The sequence below is a fragment of the Chelonoidis abingdonii genome, chromosome 8 (assembly GCF_003597395.2).
Source record: "Chelonoidis abingdonii isolate Lonesome George chromosome 8, CheloAbing_2.0, whole genome shotgun sequence".
NCBI classification, from domain to species: domain Eukaryota; kingdom Metazoa; phylum Chordata; order Testudines; family Testudinidae; genus Chelonoidis; species Chelonoidis abingdonii.
The window spans coordinates 58,378,045-58,397,870 of record NC_133776.1 but is presented as its reverse complement, the minus strand read 5'-3'; the positions used below and the strand labels follow the sequence as shown (position 1 = coordinate 58,397,870).

At 43.9% G+C, this 19,826-nt stretch overlaps 2 protein-coding genes across 15 annotated transcripts in view; one reads left to right on the top strand and one right to left on the bottom strand.

The window, feature by feature from the left end:
* KIF1A (kinesin family member 1A) overlaps positions 1-19,826 on the bottom strand; it is a 522,969-nt gene that overhangs the window by 64,815 nt on the left and 438,328 nt on the right. The window lies entirely within an intron of this gene.
* CETN2 (centrin 2) lies at positions 146-8,968 on the top strand. Of its 3 annotated transcripts, XM_075068654.1 has the most exons (6): positions 146-235; positions 1,713-1,871; positions 2,309-2,428; positions 3,736-3,864; positions 4,623-4,760; positions 8,824-8,968. In XM_075068654.1, the coding sequence occupies exons 1-6, from the start codon at positions 233-235 to the stop codon at positions 8,911-8,913; spliced, it is 639 nt and encodes a 212-aa protein (XP_074924755.1). In that variant the 5' UTR covers positions 146-232; the 3' UTR covers positions 8,914-8,968. The 3 variants fall into 3 exon arrangements, with proteins under 3 accessions (XP_074924755.1, XP_032622746.1, XP_032622749.1); XM_032766855.2 differs by lacking the exon at positions 2,309-2,428 and having other exon boundaries at positions 148-235; XM_032766858.2 differs by lacking the exons at positions 1,713-1,871; positions 2,309-2,428 and having other exon boundaries at positions 214-235.

Here is a 19,826-nt window from a genome sequence, read left to right as displayed (position 1 = left end):
CGGAAGGCGGAATAGACCCGCCCCCTCTTCTTGAGGATCCGCCCACTAAGCGTCTTGGCCAATCGGCATAGGCGCGGGGCTCCAGAGCGAGGCGTTTAACCAATGGAAAACGTGGTTGCTATGGCACCGGAGTAGAACTGTTGGCTTATGGGGAAGTCTGCCGTTGATACTGTGCCTGCCCCCTTTTTCCTGTCCGAAGTGGAGGCGCTGCCCCAGCGCATCGGCCTGCGGGATGGTGAGGCGGGCGAGGGCTGCCCAGTCCGGAGGACAGGACGGGACGAGACGGGGCGGGGGGCACAACACGGCGTGGCGCGGGCGAGGCTGGTTGCTTGGTGGAGTGACCGCAGCGGGGTGCAGCAGCAGCAGTAGCAGGCCCCGAAGCCTGTCACAGGGGCTTAGCAACCCCAGCCCCACACAGCGGCAGGGGCAGTGGGCCCTGGGGTAGTCACCGCCCCGGGGGAGGCAGCCCTGAGGTCCTGGGGCTGGGTCCGGGCTGGCGTGGCAGGTACCGAGTTCCTAGCTGCATCCTTGCCCGTGCTGTAGTGGTGCTTTCAAGGGGGCTGCAGGCCCCACATGCGCGTGTCCTCCTCCCACCCTGTCATAATAACACCACCCAGCCCTTGTTGATGTCAAAGTACATTACAAAGGAGGGTGGTAGCATTATCCCCATTTTACAGGTGGGGAAACTGAGGTGCAGAGCAGGGACATTACTTACGGAAGGTCCCCCTGCAGGCTAATAAAAGTGTTGGGATTCGAACCAGGTCTTCTGAGACTGGTTCATTGCTAATTCATTAGGCTACACTGCCACAATGTGTTGCTCCAGTTGATCTAGGTGGCATGACATAGGTAGGCGACAGGCCCTAGTGTGTGCTACATGGTGCTGGACCCAGCTGCATGGCTTGCAAACATATTCTGGTGTGCACTGTATCATCTTTATCCCAACCATGTAGCCACGGCTGTCACTAGGGGTGTGTGAGGTCTGGGACTACTCCCTCTCCATCCCAGACCCCACCCCTACTCCACCCTTTCTCTTAAGCCCCCACCTGCTTCTTCTTTCCCCTACTCCGCCCCTGCCTACCTCTTTCTGGCTTCGATCCCCTCCTCTGAGCAACACTGGGAGCTGGCGGGGAGGGTTGGGGTCACTGCTGCTGCTTCCTGCTGGTGAGTTCAGGCCTGACCTTTGCTGCCTGTGCCAGCCTGGCCCCCCCACACCCTAATCACACACACCCCAGGCTGGCCTAGTGTCCCCCCACATGACACACTCACAGAGCCGTCCCTAGGGTATGGTGATTCGCGGCAGCTGCCGTGGCACCCCCCCCCCCAAGTGCTGAGCCTGGGCGCTGCCCTGGTTCGCTGTACCCTGCAAAAATTAACAGTCTCAGCATACATTGCACTGTCTTGATTTCAATGCACTAATATACAAATAGATCCCTGCATATTATACTCCGTCTATATCATCCCTGCAAGTTACACCTTCAGGCTGGAACCTTCTGTCTTCATAAGCCATACCTCAGTCCTTTAAAAGGGCAGCTTTTTACATTTTTGTGTGGCCACAATGTCTATTGTTCTCTAGCTTCTCTGGAAATCACAAGGGTTGCTGAGAATGGAAGCTTCTGATTTCATTCCGGTTTGTTCTCCCCTGACACTGAGAGTCTTGTCTGCCTGCTTTGGGAATCTAATTCTAGTCTCTGCTCTTCTGTTAATATTTCAAGGCTTCCAGCTTCAAGAAATCTACATTAGGGGCAGTAGCCCAGAGGAAGAAGACAGGTCCTAAACTTGAACTAACTGAAGACCAGAAGCAGGAGATCCGAGAGGCTTTTGATCTGTTTGATACCGATGGCACTGGGAACATAGATGTTAAGGAGCTAAAGGCAAGATTAAACTCAATGTTAAAGAGAAAAAGGACTTAGACATATAAAGACCTAAACTAATTTAAGCTGGGGCAGAGGAGGGTTGATCCCTTTACAACACAAAGCCACTGCAACCCCACACAACTGCTATCTGTCACTCTTTGTGCTGTCCCCTTCTCCCATGGGTCTCTTTGGAGCTGGGTTGGCAAAAACACACTCTGGATTGTAGTTCTAGGATGTCTTGAGCTTTGTATGTGTTGGTAGAAGGTCAAAGGTTTTTGGTCATTATGAAAGCCACCTTAGGCTCATACCATTATGAAAGCCATTGTTAAAGAACATGCCAATGTCGTCATTTCTGTGTCTCTGTGACAGAGCAGATATTTGGGGCCTCTACCTCACCTCATTCTGCTAGGGAGGATGATGATTAACCCTGTCTAGGATTTTCCTGCTTTCTGCAGCTCCCTCTTCTGCTTCTCCAGTTTAAACCCTGCCACACTCAGAGGACCATGCAGAAAGGCAACCTCATGGCAGGAGGGATAGCTCGGTGGTTTGAGCATTGGCCTGCTAAACCCAGGGTTGTGAGTTCCATCTTTGATTTAGGGATCTGAGGCACACAAAACAATAAAAAAAAAATCTGTCAGAGATGGTACTTGGGACTCAATGACCTTTCAAGATTCCTTCCAGTTCTATGAGATAAGTATAGTTCCATAACAAAAAACACAGCCTTCAAGTCTGCCATTTGCCTCTTCACCAGGGAATGTAAAAGCAGTGTGTGAAAGGATGGGGAAACTCTCAAATATGCTGAGGGGATTCTAAGTGTTTTTTCTACACTCTTTGAGAGAAATTTCCATTATGTCAGTGGAATGTGGCAGGGGCTGAAGCAACTTCTATGTACATGATGGACAAAACCAACTATTCAGCTTTTTTAAAGGAGCTTTATAGAGGAACCAGAATCCCAGCTGTTTTAGACTTTCTTCTGAAGGTTTATGTCAAGGTTTAACCGCAAACTCCCCCTGGGCTTAAGTGCTGGTTGACTTGAGGAGCACAGTAGATTGGAGTTCAGTACAGTACTAGACATGATGGGATCTTCTCCCATGGGGTCACATTCCTTGAAGGCTGTGACCTTTCTTTTCCCTCCAGTTACCTCCCTAGAAGATCCAGGAAATCTGTATATCTGAGGTTCATCATACTGAATGTATTGTCCACATAATAGTGTAGTGACCCTTTGACCAGTAGAAAGGGAGAGCTCTCTGCATTTTCCTGTACCCCATCCACACTTGATTTCCCATAGAGAAAAGGTGGTCTTTTAGATCTGTTCTATTTGTTTTCCCAAACCTTTCACCTAACCAGAACACTTATCCTCTGAGTGGGTGTCCGAGTTCTAAGCCAGAAAGAGGGAAAACCCAGACCTCAAAAAGTGAATTAGAATGCTAAAGATCAAATGAATAAGGTTAAAGACCTGAGAATAGGGGGAACAATTTCTTACGTGGCATGAGTGATGAGTTTTACATCTTCGGCTTTTTTCTTATGGGGGAAAGAGGGTCTGCAGAACACCAAAAACTTCTCTCTTCCATTAATTTTCCCCTTTACTGACTCCACTTCCTTGCTAGTACTGACTAGAGAAGGCTGGATGTAATATTCTCCAGAGCATGTCTAGAGAGCTCCTATACAAGCCGAAGGAGTTACTGTAAAGGCATTCAGCTCTCTCCAGGTTGCTAAGTGTTATTAGGAGACCATTTTTCCATCACCTGCTCTTTGACCTTGCTGTTTGCCTTCAGGAAAAAATACCTAATTTAACCACAGTGTGACATAGTTTAACTTTTTGTCTTTCATACTTCTATTTCCATTGCCCACTGAGGAGCTAATCTTTTTTCATTGTTTGCAGGTGGCCATGAGAGCACTAGGGTTTGAACCCAAAAAAGAAGAGATCAAGAAAATGATATCAGACATTGATAAGGAAGGAACAGGAAAGATCAGCTTCAATGACTTTCTGGTGATGATGACTCAGAAGATGGTATGTAAATTGGGCCAGTTACAATGAAACCAACTTTGCAAGTTGCTGAATGCTTTTCAATTCCTGTTGATTTCAGTGGGAATTGAAAGGACTCAAAACTTCCCTGCCTAATCTTAGCAACTACATGTGCAAAAGTTGTGGTTGCAAATAGGAACCATCCCATCATAGCTGGTGGTATCTTTAAGATCTTTCTCTCTGATAAGATTGCTTAAAAAGAAGAGTGTGGAGAGAAACTAATATTAAAACCACACAAGAGAAGAAAAACATTGGCCACCAAAAAGAGAAGCTGTGATAAGTTTTGGTAAGTTGTGAGGATGACAGTGATAGTCATTATGCCAGTGCAATGTTTTTCCAAATTTAAGATCTGTACTGCCATGATCTGTGTACTGTACCTAAAAATTCTTAGAAAAACTCATTGATAACAAAATAGCATATTTGACAGTGTAGAAGCTTGATACTGCAAAACTTTAATCATGCAAAGATCTGGTCCTAGACATGAGAGGAACAGAAAAGTGACATTCAGAGAACATCATTACATTGGCAAAATTAAGGCTTGCTAAGTGCTTTCACTCACTATTTGCATAATTTCTAATAATTGGGTTTCTTTTATATTGAATCTTGTCTGAGTTTCCTGTGTTTCTAATGTTTATTTTGATAACTACAATTTTACACTTAAGTTATTGATATGTACCCTTAGACTTAACTACAAGTAAACAAAGTTTTTGGCTATGAACTGGTATGTTGTTTACTTCCTTAAGGCTGAAAAAGATTCCAAAGAGGAGATTCTAAAAGCCTTCAAACTGTTTGATGATGATGAAACTGGCAAAATCTCTTTCAAAAACCTTAAACGTGTGGCCAAGGAACTTGGGGAAAATCTCACAGATGAGGAGCTACAGGTTTGTGCCTTGTATGATTTTTGCCCACGTATGTTGTGTACATAGTAGTTGTGACAGGTTGGATTGGATCACAGAACCCCCCTTGGGAGCTGCCACCTAATGTGCCAAGACTACTTCTACCCCTGCCTTCTCTGCCAGCTCGGGGCCTCAGCACCTTGTCTTGCTGAGCCAGACACTCCCATCTGCTCCAACAAAGACCAAGGGTCTGAATTACTTGCCTCAAAGCTGCAAGTTTACCTGAAAGCAGCTAACAGAAGTGTTTCTGTCTTTAACACTCAGACGCCCAACTCCCAATGGGGTCTAAACCCAAATAAATCCGTTTTACCCTGTATAAAGCTTATGCAGGGTAAACTCATAAATTGTTTGCCATCTGTAACACTGATAGAGAGAGATGCACAGTTGTTTGCTCCCCCAGGTATTAATACATACTCTGAGTTAATTAATAAGTAAAAAGTGATTTTATTAGATACATAAAGTAGAATTTAAGTGGTTCCAAGTAGTAACAGACAGACAGAACAAAGTAAGTCACCAAGCAAAATAAAATAAAATGCGCAAATCTGTGTCTAATCAAACTGAATACAGATAATCGCACCCTCAGAGATGCTTCAGTACTTTTTTTTTTTTTTTTCCCCCCCTCCCCCTCAGACTAGACACCTTCCAGGCCCAGGCATAATTCTTTCCTCTGGTACAGCTCTTGTTCCAGCTCAGGTGGTAACTAGGGGATTCTTCATGATGGCTCCTTCCCTCCCTTTGTTCTGTTCTATCCCTTTATATATCTTTTGCATAAGGCAGGAATCCTTTGCCCCTCTCTGGATTCCCACCCCCTCCTTCTCAATGGAAAGACACCAGGTTAGAGATGGATTCCAGCTCAGGTGAAATGATCACATGTCACTGCAAGACTTCATTACCCACTTGCCAGCACACATGTATACAGGAAGACTTACAGGTAAAACACACCCATCTGCAGACAATTGTCCTGGTTGATGGGAGTCATCAAGATTCCAAACTACCATTAATGGCCCACACTTTGCACAATCACAATAGGATCTCAGAGTTATATTTCATATTCCTAGTTTCAGATACAAAAGTGGTACATTTATACAAATAGGATGATCACACTCAGTAGTTTATAAGCTTTGTAATGATACCTTAGAGACCTTTTGCGTGAAGCATATTCCAGCTACATTATATTCACTCTAGCATATTTTTATAAAATCGTGTAGACTGCAATGTCACAGTAGTCATTGATTGTATTACTCCATTCAGATTTAATTCATTAACTTTCATTTTTTAGCTTAAGTGAAACTGCTGCAAAATCACCAGTCTGCTGCACTAGAGTGCCACAGAATCCAGAAGTTTTGCAACAGAATTCTGATTTAGTTTGTCACACAGTACTTGGGGGCCTTGAGTATGCTCTTTTTAAAGAGATGGGTGTACGATGTAGTAGAAAGAGCCTAAAATATAAGCCCTTGTATGAGTCCTTGTCAAGGTTCTCTCCCCACTCTGAACTCTGGGCTACAGATGTGGGGACCCACATGAAAGACGTCCCTAAATTTATATTCCACCATCTTAGGTTAAAACTTCCCTAAGGCACAAATTCCTTTCCTTGTTCTTGCACAGTATTGCTGCCACCACCAAGTGATTTAAACAAACATTCAGGGAAGGGCCACTTAGAGCCCTATTTCCCCTCCCCTCCCCTCAAATCCCCCCCAGCCTCTTCATCCCCTTTCCTGGGGGGGCGGGGGAGGGGCTTGAGAATAATATACCAACAATTAAGTCAATAAAGTGAGCACAGACCAAATCCCCGTTTTTTTAGGACACTGAAAATCAATCAAGTTCTTAAAAGAAGAATTTTATTTAAAAAAAAAAAAAAAAGTAAAAGAATCACACCTGCAAAATCAGAATGGAAGATAACTTTACAGGGTATATCAAAAGATTTAAAACCCAGAGGATTCCCCTTTGATTCTGCTTCTCAGTTACAAAACAGGAATAAAATTATCTCTTAGAATAGGGAAAATTCATAAGCTAAAACAAAAGATAATCTAATGCATTTCCTTGCTATTTCTTACAGTTTGTAATCTTAGATCCTTATTTCAGGTAGGGTTTTAGGAGATGTTTTTTTCTTGTCCTGGTCCTTCTTTGTCCGATAGAGAACCCACAAAGAGAGCACCAACAACCCCTCCCACACACACACACACACAGATTTGAAAGGATCTTCTTCTTTTATTTGTCCTTTTGGTCAGGTGTCAACCAAATTATTTGAACTTCTTAACCCCTTACAGGTAAAGGAGAGATTTTATGCTACCCTTCGCTGTGTGTTTATGACAGGCCTGAACTAAAGTAGTGGGCAAGCTTTGCTGATATAAAGCAAAGTTAGGCTGTGAGCAAACATCAGGCTTTGCCTGCTTGCACAATTTACAGAATTTGGCAAGAACAAGACTAATATTGCACAAAACACACATTTCTAAGAAGTGGTAGGTACAAAGTACTTATGCAAACTCATTTTAGAAGAGTGGTACCAGAGCATTTCAGTATTAAAGATAGTACAAAAACATTCCCCAAAGATAACGGGGACATATTGACCCTCCTAAAAATTACACAGAATAACTGTGTAATGAATAAAAATGTATAAGGTGATGGGTGGTAACCGGCTACGTCAGAGGGTGTTAACTAACCACGCCAGATGGGCAATACGTAACTTGTTTATACTAACATATAAAATTAAGCCTCCGAGGAAGTGTCTTTGCCCAGCCTACGGGGCAGTGAAAAGTCCTGCCACTAACTAAGCTGCATCCATTGTCCTGGGCATACGTGTCTTAGTATCTTCGTAGAGTCTGCCAGGTGCTATTACCGTGCTTCATCAACAATAAACCTAGCTGTGTGTCTTCATTCCTAAACAGATCTTGTGGTCATTGAGTGGTTTGCTCAAGGTCTGCACAAAGCTGGAACAGTGCACAGGAAAAACACGTACTTGCAGCCGAATATCTAACAACGTTGGTGACCCGCTAGATCTTTTGTTCTTTCACGCTCCATAGACCAGATTCCCAGTCCCTGACATATCCCCTTTGCATTGCTGTGGTAGTGCAAAAGGTCCATAAGACTGCCCTAACCAAGTGCTTGAGGATTTCCCTTGTGTGGGGAAATTCCTTGGTGGAATAACTGGATCTGTGTTAAAACCCTCTCAGTCTTCAAGACATGGGGATGGTAGGACAAGGGAATGTGTCCAGAATGCTGCTGTGTGCCTGCAAACCTGGTTCGTGTTATGGCTCTGTGGGGGCTAGTGTTAGCCAGCACAATCCTGTGGCTGCTCGGGCTTATGTGGAAGAAGCACACCACAGGCACCAGGATCAGGGATGGGATGTAAAAGTTATTTAAACCCACCCTTGCCCTGGATGCAAGCAGGTAAATTTGTAAATTATCTTTGTAACAACAGAAAGTGCTGAGTTTTACTTAAATTATCTCCATTTCCTGCTGCCCTTTCCTTTCCCACTCCCTTCCTTCTATTTCCTGTACTCTGCTGGTGTCATTCTGGCTCAAATGGCAGTAATCTGGGACTAAAGATTGCAAGTTAAAGATCCACACCGCAGTGGGAGCTCTTGCCCAGTGCCAACATTGTAATGTTTAAGTGAATGTTGTGCTATCCTTCTGCATCTTAAATCAAAATCCTTTCCACGTGCACTAATACAAAAAATAAAGTTAAAGAGTTTATGAATATCTGTGTGTGAAATAGTTCTAAAGGCCAAGACTGTGTTGAGTATATATGACCGGAAGGATCCTACTTACAGTTACACTTTTGTATATCCTGAGTAACTCCAATGACTTCAGTAAAATTGCAGTACTCTGGAGTTACAAAGATGCAATACAGCAGGATCTGTTGTTTTCTTCCAGGATAGTTTCTGTACCACACAGCGTGTATAGTAGCATAACAACTGCTTTTGAATAGATTGGATGTGAAATTTGCTGTAATAAAATCCTGTGTCCTTTTCATTCTATTTCCCTCCCTTCCGTGATATACCTTAATGGACCCATCTAATTTGGTCTCTGAATCCTTAACATCATGCAGGAAATGATTGATGAAGCAGATCGAGATGGAGATGGGGAAGTGAATGAGCAGGAATTCCTGAGGATCATGAAGAAGACCAGTCTTTACTGATATGTTTGTTGTGGATTTTCTTTTTATACAGTTGGAAATATATTTGGTAGGTGCATGAGTTTTCTCCAGCCTCTGTCATTTCTCAGGGACAAAGGAAAAGTTGGGTCATTGTGTTCTGTGTGTCCGATCTTTAAATTTCATTTGTGAAATGTTCCAGCTGCTAAGCTGAAACTGTTTTCAATGAGAAAAACCTTTACACATTTATTCTTGCAGGTTTTTCACACCCAGTTTGTTTCAAATATACAATTCATATTTGCAGAGCCATATCTGACTAAAAACGCACCAGAAGGAGATTGTGTATGCTTAACAGAATTGTTAATACAAAAGAGGACTCATAGCCAGAGATTTCTGATACAAACTGCCTCACAGTAAACAGTGCATTTGAATCCAGAGTTTTGGTTTGGGCCCAGTGATATTAAATGCTGCATTTGACAGAGTGACAGGAACCCTTTCGCTCTTTTATTATACTGTTGAAAAACATGTAAGTGAGCAGATTGTTACAGTTTAACATACTGCTATCAGATAAGTTGTTCTTTGTGCAATCTGCCCTTAATAGTGGGAGACGGGGAAGAAGAGACGTTACAACTGTTAAAAAACAGAGAGCTGTATGTGTGGGGAATATTCAGTGGCTCCTAATTGTACAATTTTGTTTGAAATGAAATAGTGGGTTTTTTTTAGCCATCATGGTTGTAGAAATAAACATACACAAACATGAATATAAAGGGACACAGCTGCCTTCTTGAATTTGCAAACAACCTAAAGCAAATGTGCCAAATTCTCCTAATAGACGGTTAATATATTAATGATCAATTTTAGATGTGACAAAATGGGGTTTTTTCTTACTGTTTTGTGTGAATACCCTATCTGCTGCATGTTTAACAAGGTGGTGGGAGAGAGTGTTTCTTGTTGCAGAGGACCAGGTATGACCTCACCTAGTAGCCTGGATCCCAGACAATGACCTGGATATTGTGGAACTTAGCAACCAGAGGCCCAGGGCCAGATTCATTTTTTGTGGGCCCTGCGCCAAACATATTTGTGGGCCTCCTGGGGAATGATTGTAAAAGGGGCCGGGAGCAAAAACACAGTGGGGCAGGAGCTAGGTTTGGTTCCTGGAGCAGGAGAGGGACCTGGGTAAACTGCAAGCACAGCAGGGCTGGGGAGGGGGTAAACTGGATCTAGCCCCCCCATCCCCCACCCCTGCCCACATAGAGCGGGTACCTACCTGATTCTAGCCCATACTCTTCATCTCTCTCTGCACTGAGCTGTCCAACCCTCTGGGGTGGGTGTTGGGAGAGGTAGGAGAGGAGGCTAATGTGGTTACTCCTATAACCGGACTTTTAGTTTCCAGTCAGCACTGCTAACTGGACACTCAGGTCCCGTTTTCTACTGGAGTTTCCAGTCTAAAACTGGATACCTGGCAACAGAGCTGTCAGAAAAGACTGGGGGGGTCAAGCAATCATTTTTAAAAATGAGAGGGCTAAGCCTTAAGCGGGCAGGGAGAGAGGGGAAGCAAGTGGTGGGTGGGCTAGGGAGTGGAGAGGAGCTAGTGGGCAGGGCCAGGTCTGCTGTAAGGCCCAGGTAGGTTGGAGATTGAGGGGATCAGTGAACACAATATCCCCAGCCCCGGTGACGTGACAGCCAGTGGTGGATTTAGAGTTAGTGGGGCCCCTTGGCCCTGTGCTCAGATTCAGTTTTGGGGCCCCTCCTTGGGACCCAGCCAAGAAAAAGAAGGGGGGAGTGTTGCGAGCTGTCAGTCTCCACACCAAACCCTGCTTTGTCTCCAGCATTTATAATGATGTAAAATGTATTTAAAAGTGTTTTTAATTTACACAGGGTCACACTCAGAGGTTTCCTGTGTGAAAGGGGTCACCAGTACAGAAGTTTGAGAACTAGTGATATAGAGCTTCCTTGTTGGGTCTGATGATTGACCAGGAACTGGCTGGTGGAGAGCTTTTGTTTTTGCTGAAGTTCAGAGTTATAGGCTTTTGTAAGCTTCAGAGAAGCAGTTAAGGGTGTTTGATGATCCTCTTTTGAGCGTGCAACTATTGCACAAGCATCTGCATACTGGAGTTTGGTTACTGTTGCCAATATTACTTTAGTTCAGGCACAGAGACGAGAAAGGTTGAAGAGGCTGATGTCAATCCTATATTGGATGCCAATGCCCTATGGTAGACTCTATTGGATTAGTGTTTTCATAGCTGCTAAGTAAATGGAGAATGATGGGTGCCAGTACACAGCCTTGTTTTACGCCAGTTCGAATGACAAAAGGCTCAGAGGTAGAGCCACTGCATAAGATGGAGGCAGTCATCTGGTCATGGAGGATTCTTACAATGGTGATAAAATTGTTTGAGCAGCCAAACTGTGACATGATTTTCCACTGAGGCTCATGGGTGACAGAGTTGAAGGCTTTGGTCAGAGCCATAAAGGCCATATACAGCTCCTGGTGGTGTTCTTGACATGTTTGCTGGATCTGCTTGGCTGCAAAAATCATGTCGGTTGTACCTTGTGATGGTCTGAGTCCACACTGGGACTCTAGAAGTACTTCCCCTGCAACAGGGAGCAGGCAATTCAATAAGAGCCTAGCAAGAATCTTCCCAGCAATCGAGAGAAGGGCCATCCCTCAATAGTTGCCACAGATGGCCCTATGTCCCTCTTTGAAAATAGTGAGGATGTTAGCATTACATAAGTCAGCAAGATTTCTTCAGTGCGCCAGATTTTGAGGAGCAGCAAGTGAAGCTTGTTAGTTTTTCTTCTCTCATTTTCAGTACTTCAGCTGGCATGTCATCAGGGCCTGGTTTTTTTTATTGTTCTTCATGTGTTTAATTGCTTTGCAGACCTCCTCAGATGTTGGTGGGTTGGCAAGAGTTTCCCAGGGATGGAGTTGTCACTCACAGTTGAGTCTCAATTTAGAAGCTTTTGGTAGCGTTCCATCCAGTGTTCTCTGATGGATTCGTTATCTTTAAGAAAGGTATTACCATCTTGCATATACTTAAGACCCTAATAACGGTGCTGTCTGTAGTGTCGTACTTCTGGTAGGGTCACCTATGGCAGTGTAACCCTTCTACCTGTCAGAGTCAGTAGCAACAAGGGCTGGGTTCAGTGTCTAGGGGTTCCTTTTCAATAATACAAGGAAAAAGTGGCTCAAGCCCCCACCCAGTGACCTGGGACAATTACATTCCACCCCCCGGGTGCCTCTAAAAGGCAATACTTCCCTCTCGCAAGCACAGAGTCTGAGTGTAGCAAAAACCTTTGTTTCCTTCCTTTAGTAAATGTGGCATTATGTGGGGAAACACCACAAACAAGATTCAGAACACAAATCATGAGCAAAAGACCCACCCCCAAGTAAGTTTGGCAGTGTCCTTTTCCCCTCAGGGTCTTAAGTCACCCCCCCACAATTTCTGTCCTTGGTCAGTGCAGCCCCAGAGTTCAGAAGTTCATCTGCAGAGTTTACCTCCCAGCCTGAGTGGAAGGGGGGGGAGATATGGGGGCTACTTTCATGCTCCATTGCTCACATCAACGCCCAATTGCCATGTCTCTCCACCAGCCACCCTGCTAGCCGCTCACCATGTCTTCAGCTCCCCCCGCCCCCCATGCTTAACACAGCTCTCAGTGACTTCAGCTTTTAGTAACTTTAGCTTTTTAGTGATTTCAGCTGTTAGCAGGGGAGCCTCAGTGCTGGCACACCCAGAACCACTAGCCCAAAGTATGTCTGATACTTAGACCTAGGAATCAGCCATTTCAGCTCTACAGCACATAACAAGACTCTTAATGGAGTCAGAATTAGCTCTGTTGTTGTACTATGGAGAGACAAAGATTCAAAGGGGTGTTTAGGGCCCACACCACCAGGTGCACATCCCCATCCCATCTCTATTCGCTGGGCTTTGGAACCCATGCTCCTTGCAGAGTGAGTGCTACTTAGTTGAGGGCAAGTCCCTCCGTCATAAAATGCCAAGTACAGTTCTAGTGTCCTTGATTCAATAACCAGGATAACAACACTTTATTACTCCTGCCCCAATAACAACGAGACTGGGGATCCCGCAGCAGCCAGATTGACCATTTGGGCAAGCAGTCTCATCATGCTAGGCAGGGTGGATGTCCCCATGCAAACTAGATCAGCCCCTGAACTCCTTTTCCACAGCTCACCACCAGATGTCAGGGTAGAGCTTACAGCAGTAAGGTCAAAGGTGAAGTACTAGACAAAGTGCAGCCTAGCACAGCACAACCCAGTATAAGACCTCAATGTCAGAACAGGTGGATGAAGCAAGATCACCTCTTAATGACTGCGAAGGCAGACAAAGACTGCAACGGAGGAGAAACCCCTGGTCATCTTGGACCTCCTTGCCACCAGACACAGGTGCCTCTTCAGCCAGGATTTGTGTGGCTGCTGGTGCACATCAGCTCCTCCACATTAAACTACTCACGCACAGGCTTCTTTCATGGGAAGAACTTTTTCCCCACCCCTACCCATAAAAGTCCTGCGGCGATGAGCAAGTGGCGATGGGAATAGGTGAAGAGACGCACACACAGGCAGTGACTGCAAGATGGTCGTCATCCCTGTACTGGGATGGGAGGCATTTTCAGCAACAGTGGTCATGACTGAGCAGGCCTTTTTAGGAACCCCTCTGCTCACCCCATATGGAGACAGGACTAAAAGAGGGATATAGGCTATATCCCACAATACCTGACTGGAGAATGATGATGCCACAGCACAACTGGCTGCTGAGCTCTATGCCTTTATACTCACACACAACTATTTCAAGTTTGATGACAATATATACCTCCAGATCAGTGGCACTGCTATGGGCACCCGCATGGCCCCACAATACGCCAATATTTTTATGGCTGACCTGGAACAACGCTTCCTCAGCTTCTCGTCCATCAACCCTTCTCTACCTTAACGCTACATTGATGACATCTCAACATCTGACCCATGGGAAGGAGACTCAGAAAAATTCCAACCACCGATTCAACAACTTCCACCCCACCATCAAACCCTCAGCCTGGCCATCTACACGAGTTCGCACTTCTAGACACTCACGGGCAAAATAAGCGATGGTCACTATTAACACCAACTCTAGTATCGAAAACCTACCGACTGAGTACCTACCTTCATGCCTCCAGCTTCCATCCGCCACATCACAACGATCCATTGTCTACAGCCAAGCCACTAGAGGTACAAACCGCATCTGCTCTAACCCCTTCAGACAGAGACCAAACCCCATACAAAATCTCACCAAGCATCTCTAAACTACAATACCGCACGAGGAGAATTGAAAAGATCAACAAGCAGACATAGTACCAGAAAGCCTCCTACTGCAAGACAAACCAAGAAAGAACCAACAACTATCCACTGGACCATCACATACAGCCCCCAGCTAAACCTCCAACCATCAATCAGGGAGCACAACCCATCCTGGACAATGAATCCCACACTTCACAGGTCATTAGGGTGGCAGACCAGTCCTACGCCACAGACAACTGCCAACTCTGAAAACGTAATTCTCACACACCACAACTGCACACCGCACCCATATAGTAACTCCACTCAGAACCAATCCATGCCAACAAACCTCGATGACCCAAACAATTCGGCCACATATCTACACACAAGTGACACCAACCATAGACCTAACCAGATCAGCCACATCCATCATGTTCATTCACCCTGCACGTTCACAGATGTAAGTATACGCCATTCATATGCCCGCAATTGCCCTCTTGCTATGTACATCGGCCACTGGACAGTCACTACGGAAAGGATAAATGTGACACCAATCAGATATCAGGAATGGCTATATTACAAAAAACCTGTTAGGGAGCACTTCAACCTCCCTGGCCACACCTATAGCAGACCTTTAAGGTGCTCTGCAGCAAAAAAATTTCAGGGAACCCAGAATCTGCTAAAGAGGAAACTGCTCTGAGCTTCAGTTCATTGCAAATTTGACACCTCAGCTCTGATAAACAAAGACTTGTAATGGCTTCGCCAATTTACAGAACCGTTTCTCCTCCCTTTTGTTTTCCAACCTTCTACTGCTTTAGACAGCCTCACCCTCCCTGACTGCACTACCTCTGTTATCTCTAGCTTGCTTGCTAGTCAGTATATATACCTGCCCCTGGATATTCCACTACCTGCGTCTGACGAAGTGGGTATTCACCCACGAAAGCTCACGCTCCAAAACCTCTGTTAGTCTATAAGGTGCCACAGGATTCTCTGCTGCTTTCACATGTCCAGAGGGATCACTTCCAGTGTGGTCAAAACCAAAAAAGTTTCTTGCAACTTGGAATGTCTGTACTCCACTAGATAGATCAAAAAGTGAAAGACCCAAATGCAGATAGAGCAATTGTTGATGACAACTCTCGAGGTACTGCATTGACATTGCTGCTTTCAGTGAAACAAGACATGCAGATGAAAGCCACTTGAGGGAAGAGAGTGGCGGGTGTACTTTCTTCTGGACAGGAAACCAGCAAGCGACAGGTGTCGGCTTTGCAATCAAAAACCTGCTAGTCAGCCGCCCGACTGAGCTTCCTATTTGCATCAACGAGCACCTTATGATCCTCCACATCCAGTTGGTTAATAAGTCATTTGCCACTATGATCAATGCACATCCACCAACTCTTGATGCTGAAGAAGAACAGAAAGAATCCTTCTAAACTGACCTTGATGATATTTTGTCATCCATTCCAAAAACAGATAAGATAATCCTTTTAGGAGACTTTAATACAGGAGTTGGCTGAGATGCTAACATATGGAGTAGCACCATTGGGAAGGAAGGACAAGACCAGTTCCAATGGCATTCTTCTACTCAGCAAATGTGTGCAGCACAACCTTGTGGTCACAAACACAATCTTCAGACAAAGAAACAAGTACAAAACAATTTGGTAACAGCCCCACTCAAAACAGTGGCACCTCCTAGACTATATCATTGTAAGAACAGAGGATTGAAGAGAGATCCAAATCACCAGTGTCATGGAAGGAGTCGATGATTGCTGGACTGACCACCGTCTGGTGAGGTTAATCATGTCCATCAGAATTGCAATGAAATATAGAACACAGTCCAAATCTCACAGACCGCAATACTACATCCAAAGACTTCATTCCTCAGTGTACCAAGAGAACTTCCAAACACTCCTCAGTGAAAAACTGTCCATATGCACACCTGGAAATGACAGCACAAGTGTCAAAGCAGACTGGGAAGCCCTAAAACAGACCATCCATGAGGTTTGTGAGGAATCCATTGGCCTTGCTACCATCAGGACTAGTTTGACGACAACAACAACATTAAGATTACAAACCTTTTGGACCAGAAGAGAAAAGCTTTCTGTGATTGACAAAACCAATCACTATCCAGTCAGAAGCAGCGCTCTTTCCATCAAGTTCAAAGGAGGATCTGAGAAATCAAAAACAAAAGAGTTGGAAAGACTTTGGCCTACTTGGCCTCCGTAAGGCTGATGAGTGACATCTGGTAAGTTTTGGCCATATGTATAGGAACTTCTATTGTTTTTGCATATGCTTTCTCTGAAATGCTTTTACCTTAAGAATAAAGCTGCTTGCTTAGAAAGAGTTGCATAATAATTTGTAATTGCGAGGAATATGCTGTTTGTAGCCATCAGTGAGGCAGTTAGGCAGGGTGGCTTGCTGGGGATATCACAGCATAAGGCAGGCAGCTGGGCAGCTTTAAAAACCTGGTCATAAGGAAGTGGGACATGGGTACCTTCCCAGAGACCAATGATGGTTGGAGGCAAAGTTGTGCACATTCCACTGTCTTGCTCTCTGTTCTCATGTCACAGGGACTAAGCCCAATAGTGTGGTAATGCCAATCAGTTTGACTGAGCCATATGTTTAAATACTAGGTGGATGCAAGTGGAGATGGTTGGATTGCCAGACTCTGAATCAATGAGAGGGTTGAATACAACTGTAAACTACCCAGGGGATGGCTGAGATCGTTGTATGAGCTGACAATGAATCCATCGTATATTTATTATAGAGGCACTGGGCCTTTTATGGTACTGCGTAGGAATCCCCAGATTTCTATTTAGATAAGGGTGCCATTTGGGTATATATTTTAAAGACTCAGTTGAATAGTGCAGTGATTGTACATTCATTGGGCAACACAAATATGACATGCTGACGGGTGAGCTGATTGGGAGAATAGATTTGAACAGGAGTCTCCCATCTTTTGCGTGGCTGTTAATGCTGGACAATCAAGGCATCCAGCCCCACAATCTCCCACCAGAGGTTCCCTCCCTGCTTATAACACCTGTAGATCAGTGATGCTGAATTCTGTGGCAGCAGCCAGAACTTTTAAAATAAGGATGTTTTGACAGAAATGAATACAAACGTGTTGGTTATTTTGATACAAAATTGAAAAGGGCCCTTATCCTGATTGCAATCTCCAATTACTACAATACAAGTCAGTAATAAAAGTACAAAGTGGCTACAAAATATGTAACAGTAGTGTGTGTATGTGTGTGTGTGACATTCCTCACGATACAATCTGGACAGAAGGACAGCTGCGTGCCCTCAGATCTACCTGGGGAGAGCAATCATACCTGGTCCTGCTCTCACATAGCCTCTAATATGCAAAAATCACTCCAATCTGAATTGTAAGCATGTCATAATATTACATTACAGGGTGACAGTAAATTCCCAGTTCCAGGCTTGTCCCCAGAAAAGTGTATCTTGTACTGCCCAGCTCTTTCCTTCTGTGCATTACAAGCTCATAGAAAGTCTGTCATTTCAATAATAGAAAATGATATGCACAAATCAGGTAATCCCAAATAGAGTTTCCCAAACACTTCACTCCCAACATACCCTGATAAAACAATAAAACAAGGGTATTAACAAGAGAAAGATTTTAAGTGATTACAAGTCATGAGGCATAAAAGTCAGAATTGATTACAAAGAAAATAAAATATAAAACACAAACTAATAGCTAATTTAGCAAGCTCAATGAATTCAAAGCAAAGGCTTTTCTGATCGCGTGCTTTTTGCTGAAAGCCTCCCAGTCAAGAGTCCGCCCTCAGTTCAGTGTTTTTTCAGGTGGTGTTGCTGCTGTGAGCAGAGAGGAATGGAGGAGATAGGTAATTTGTGTTGAGTGGTCTCCATTCTTACACCTTTCTCTCCTCTTTGAGGATTATCTCCAGGTGGGGTACAGGCGACAGCCAGTCTATCACACAGGAACCCTCAACTGTTCCCTTGCCTAAAATGTGAATTTCTTGTTCACACCCTACTTCCTGCCAAAGAGTGGACGTTTACCCAGGTGATAGTCTATTTGATTATACTGATACCTTGCTGAGGTGCTTTTTGTCTCTGAGGAACTGTTTTGGGCTGTTTTTCTAACATTGGAACATGTCACAGCAATGTCATAGAGTAGAATCTTATAATATTACATACAAAGTTGCCACACATATTTTACCAGGACAATAATGTTTAGCAGATTATGAGTTTTCAAATGATACTTCACAAATCATACTTTGTACAAAATGTATCATTGTCTTGTAAATGTGATGAACATGGAGTACAGGCTGTCACAATGTGTGCAAATATTTGTCTATGCATGCAAAACAGCACTAATTTCATTGTTACAATTAACATATACAATGTAAATGTCCTAATGGCATGTACGCTTAAAGTTGGTCTGTGTTTCAGGAAAAGATAGCAAGGAAGATGCAGGGGCTGTAGGAAATCAAATTCCACTCCTGAGATTTATATTCTGCAGATAAATGTGCTTAAATGAGAGCAGATAAAAATAAAAATGTTCAAAAAAATCAGTGCAGTTGGTTTTATTAAGAAAATTATAGCAGAATGGAATTAAGATACAGAGGTAGGAAAAGAAGTTAAATCAGTTTCTTTAAATGTAGCCAAAGCATAAGATTTCAGTGAGTTTTTGGAAGGAAAACTGTATCTTCAAATAATTAGAAATGTTAGACACTAATGTCTTTGAGTTTGTTTGCTTTTAAAGTATGGATCTTTGATTAAAAACAGGAATTCCCAAACACAAACATTAAGGTTCAGCATATTTATCAGTAATTCAACCTGAAACACATGGTATAGATGGTGTAGTTATCACAAAAACTAATTGTCAAGGGTGATCCTCCATTTTGGCACTTTGAGTGCAGGAGGTGAGGGCCCACAAGGATTTTAAAAATTAATACTGGCCACTCCAGGCTTGTATTAAACTAGAATTAAAATACCTTTCCTCTGACCTTGGCTTGGTAAATTCAGCCATCACCCAAATGCAAACCCCCTCTCAAATCCCAGGAAGGCACACTTGGGAATTCCTGCTTGTGGGGTATCCTCAAGCCCTTTCACACACGCACCCCCTCCGGGGAAGAGCTGAGAAACAAAACAAAGGAAATTAGCTGTTGCCACCAGGTAATTTAACACATATGCAACAAACCTCTTAGAACACCAAAAATCCAATCCTGTTCTTAAAAAAGGAAAATTTTATTAAAAACAAAAAGAAAGAAAATACATTTGTAACTTAGGCTTTTGTGGGATTTTAAAGGAGCAATTCCAAAAATTAAGCACTAAAATAGCTCTCTTGAGGTTCAGCTTAAAGGTTACAAGCAAAACAAAAGCATCTGATTGGCTAACCTAGTGAGGAGGGCTTTAAACTAGGTTCGACAGGGACAGGTGAGCAAAGCCCACAGGTAAGTGGGGAACATGGAGACCTGGGAGATGGGTCAGAAACAAGAGGGAGCGTGGGCTATAATGGCAGAGAGAAAGGGTCAGGACAAAACTGAGAGGCAAGATCAAACCAGTATCTTAGATGCCTATATACAAATGCAAGAAGTATGGGTAATAAGCAGGAAGAACTGGAAGTTCTAATAAATAAATACAACTATGACATTGTTGGCATCACTGAAACTCGGTGGGATAATACACATGATTGGAATGTTGGTGTGGATGG

Excerpts from the sequence above, each read along its gene's own strand:
- CETN2 (XM_075068654.1), top strand. Across the intron at positions 1,872-2,308 it reads TAGATGTTAAGGAGCTAAAG|CTCCCTCTTCTGCTTCTCCA; the intron begins GCAAGATTAAAC and ends TGCTTTCTGCAG. Across the intron at positions 3,865-4,622 it reads TGATGATGACTCAGAAGATG|GCTGAAAAAGATTCCAAAGA; the intron begins GTATGTAAATTG and ends TACTTCCTTAAG.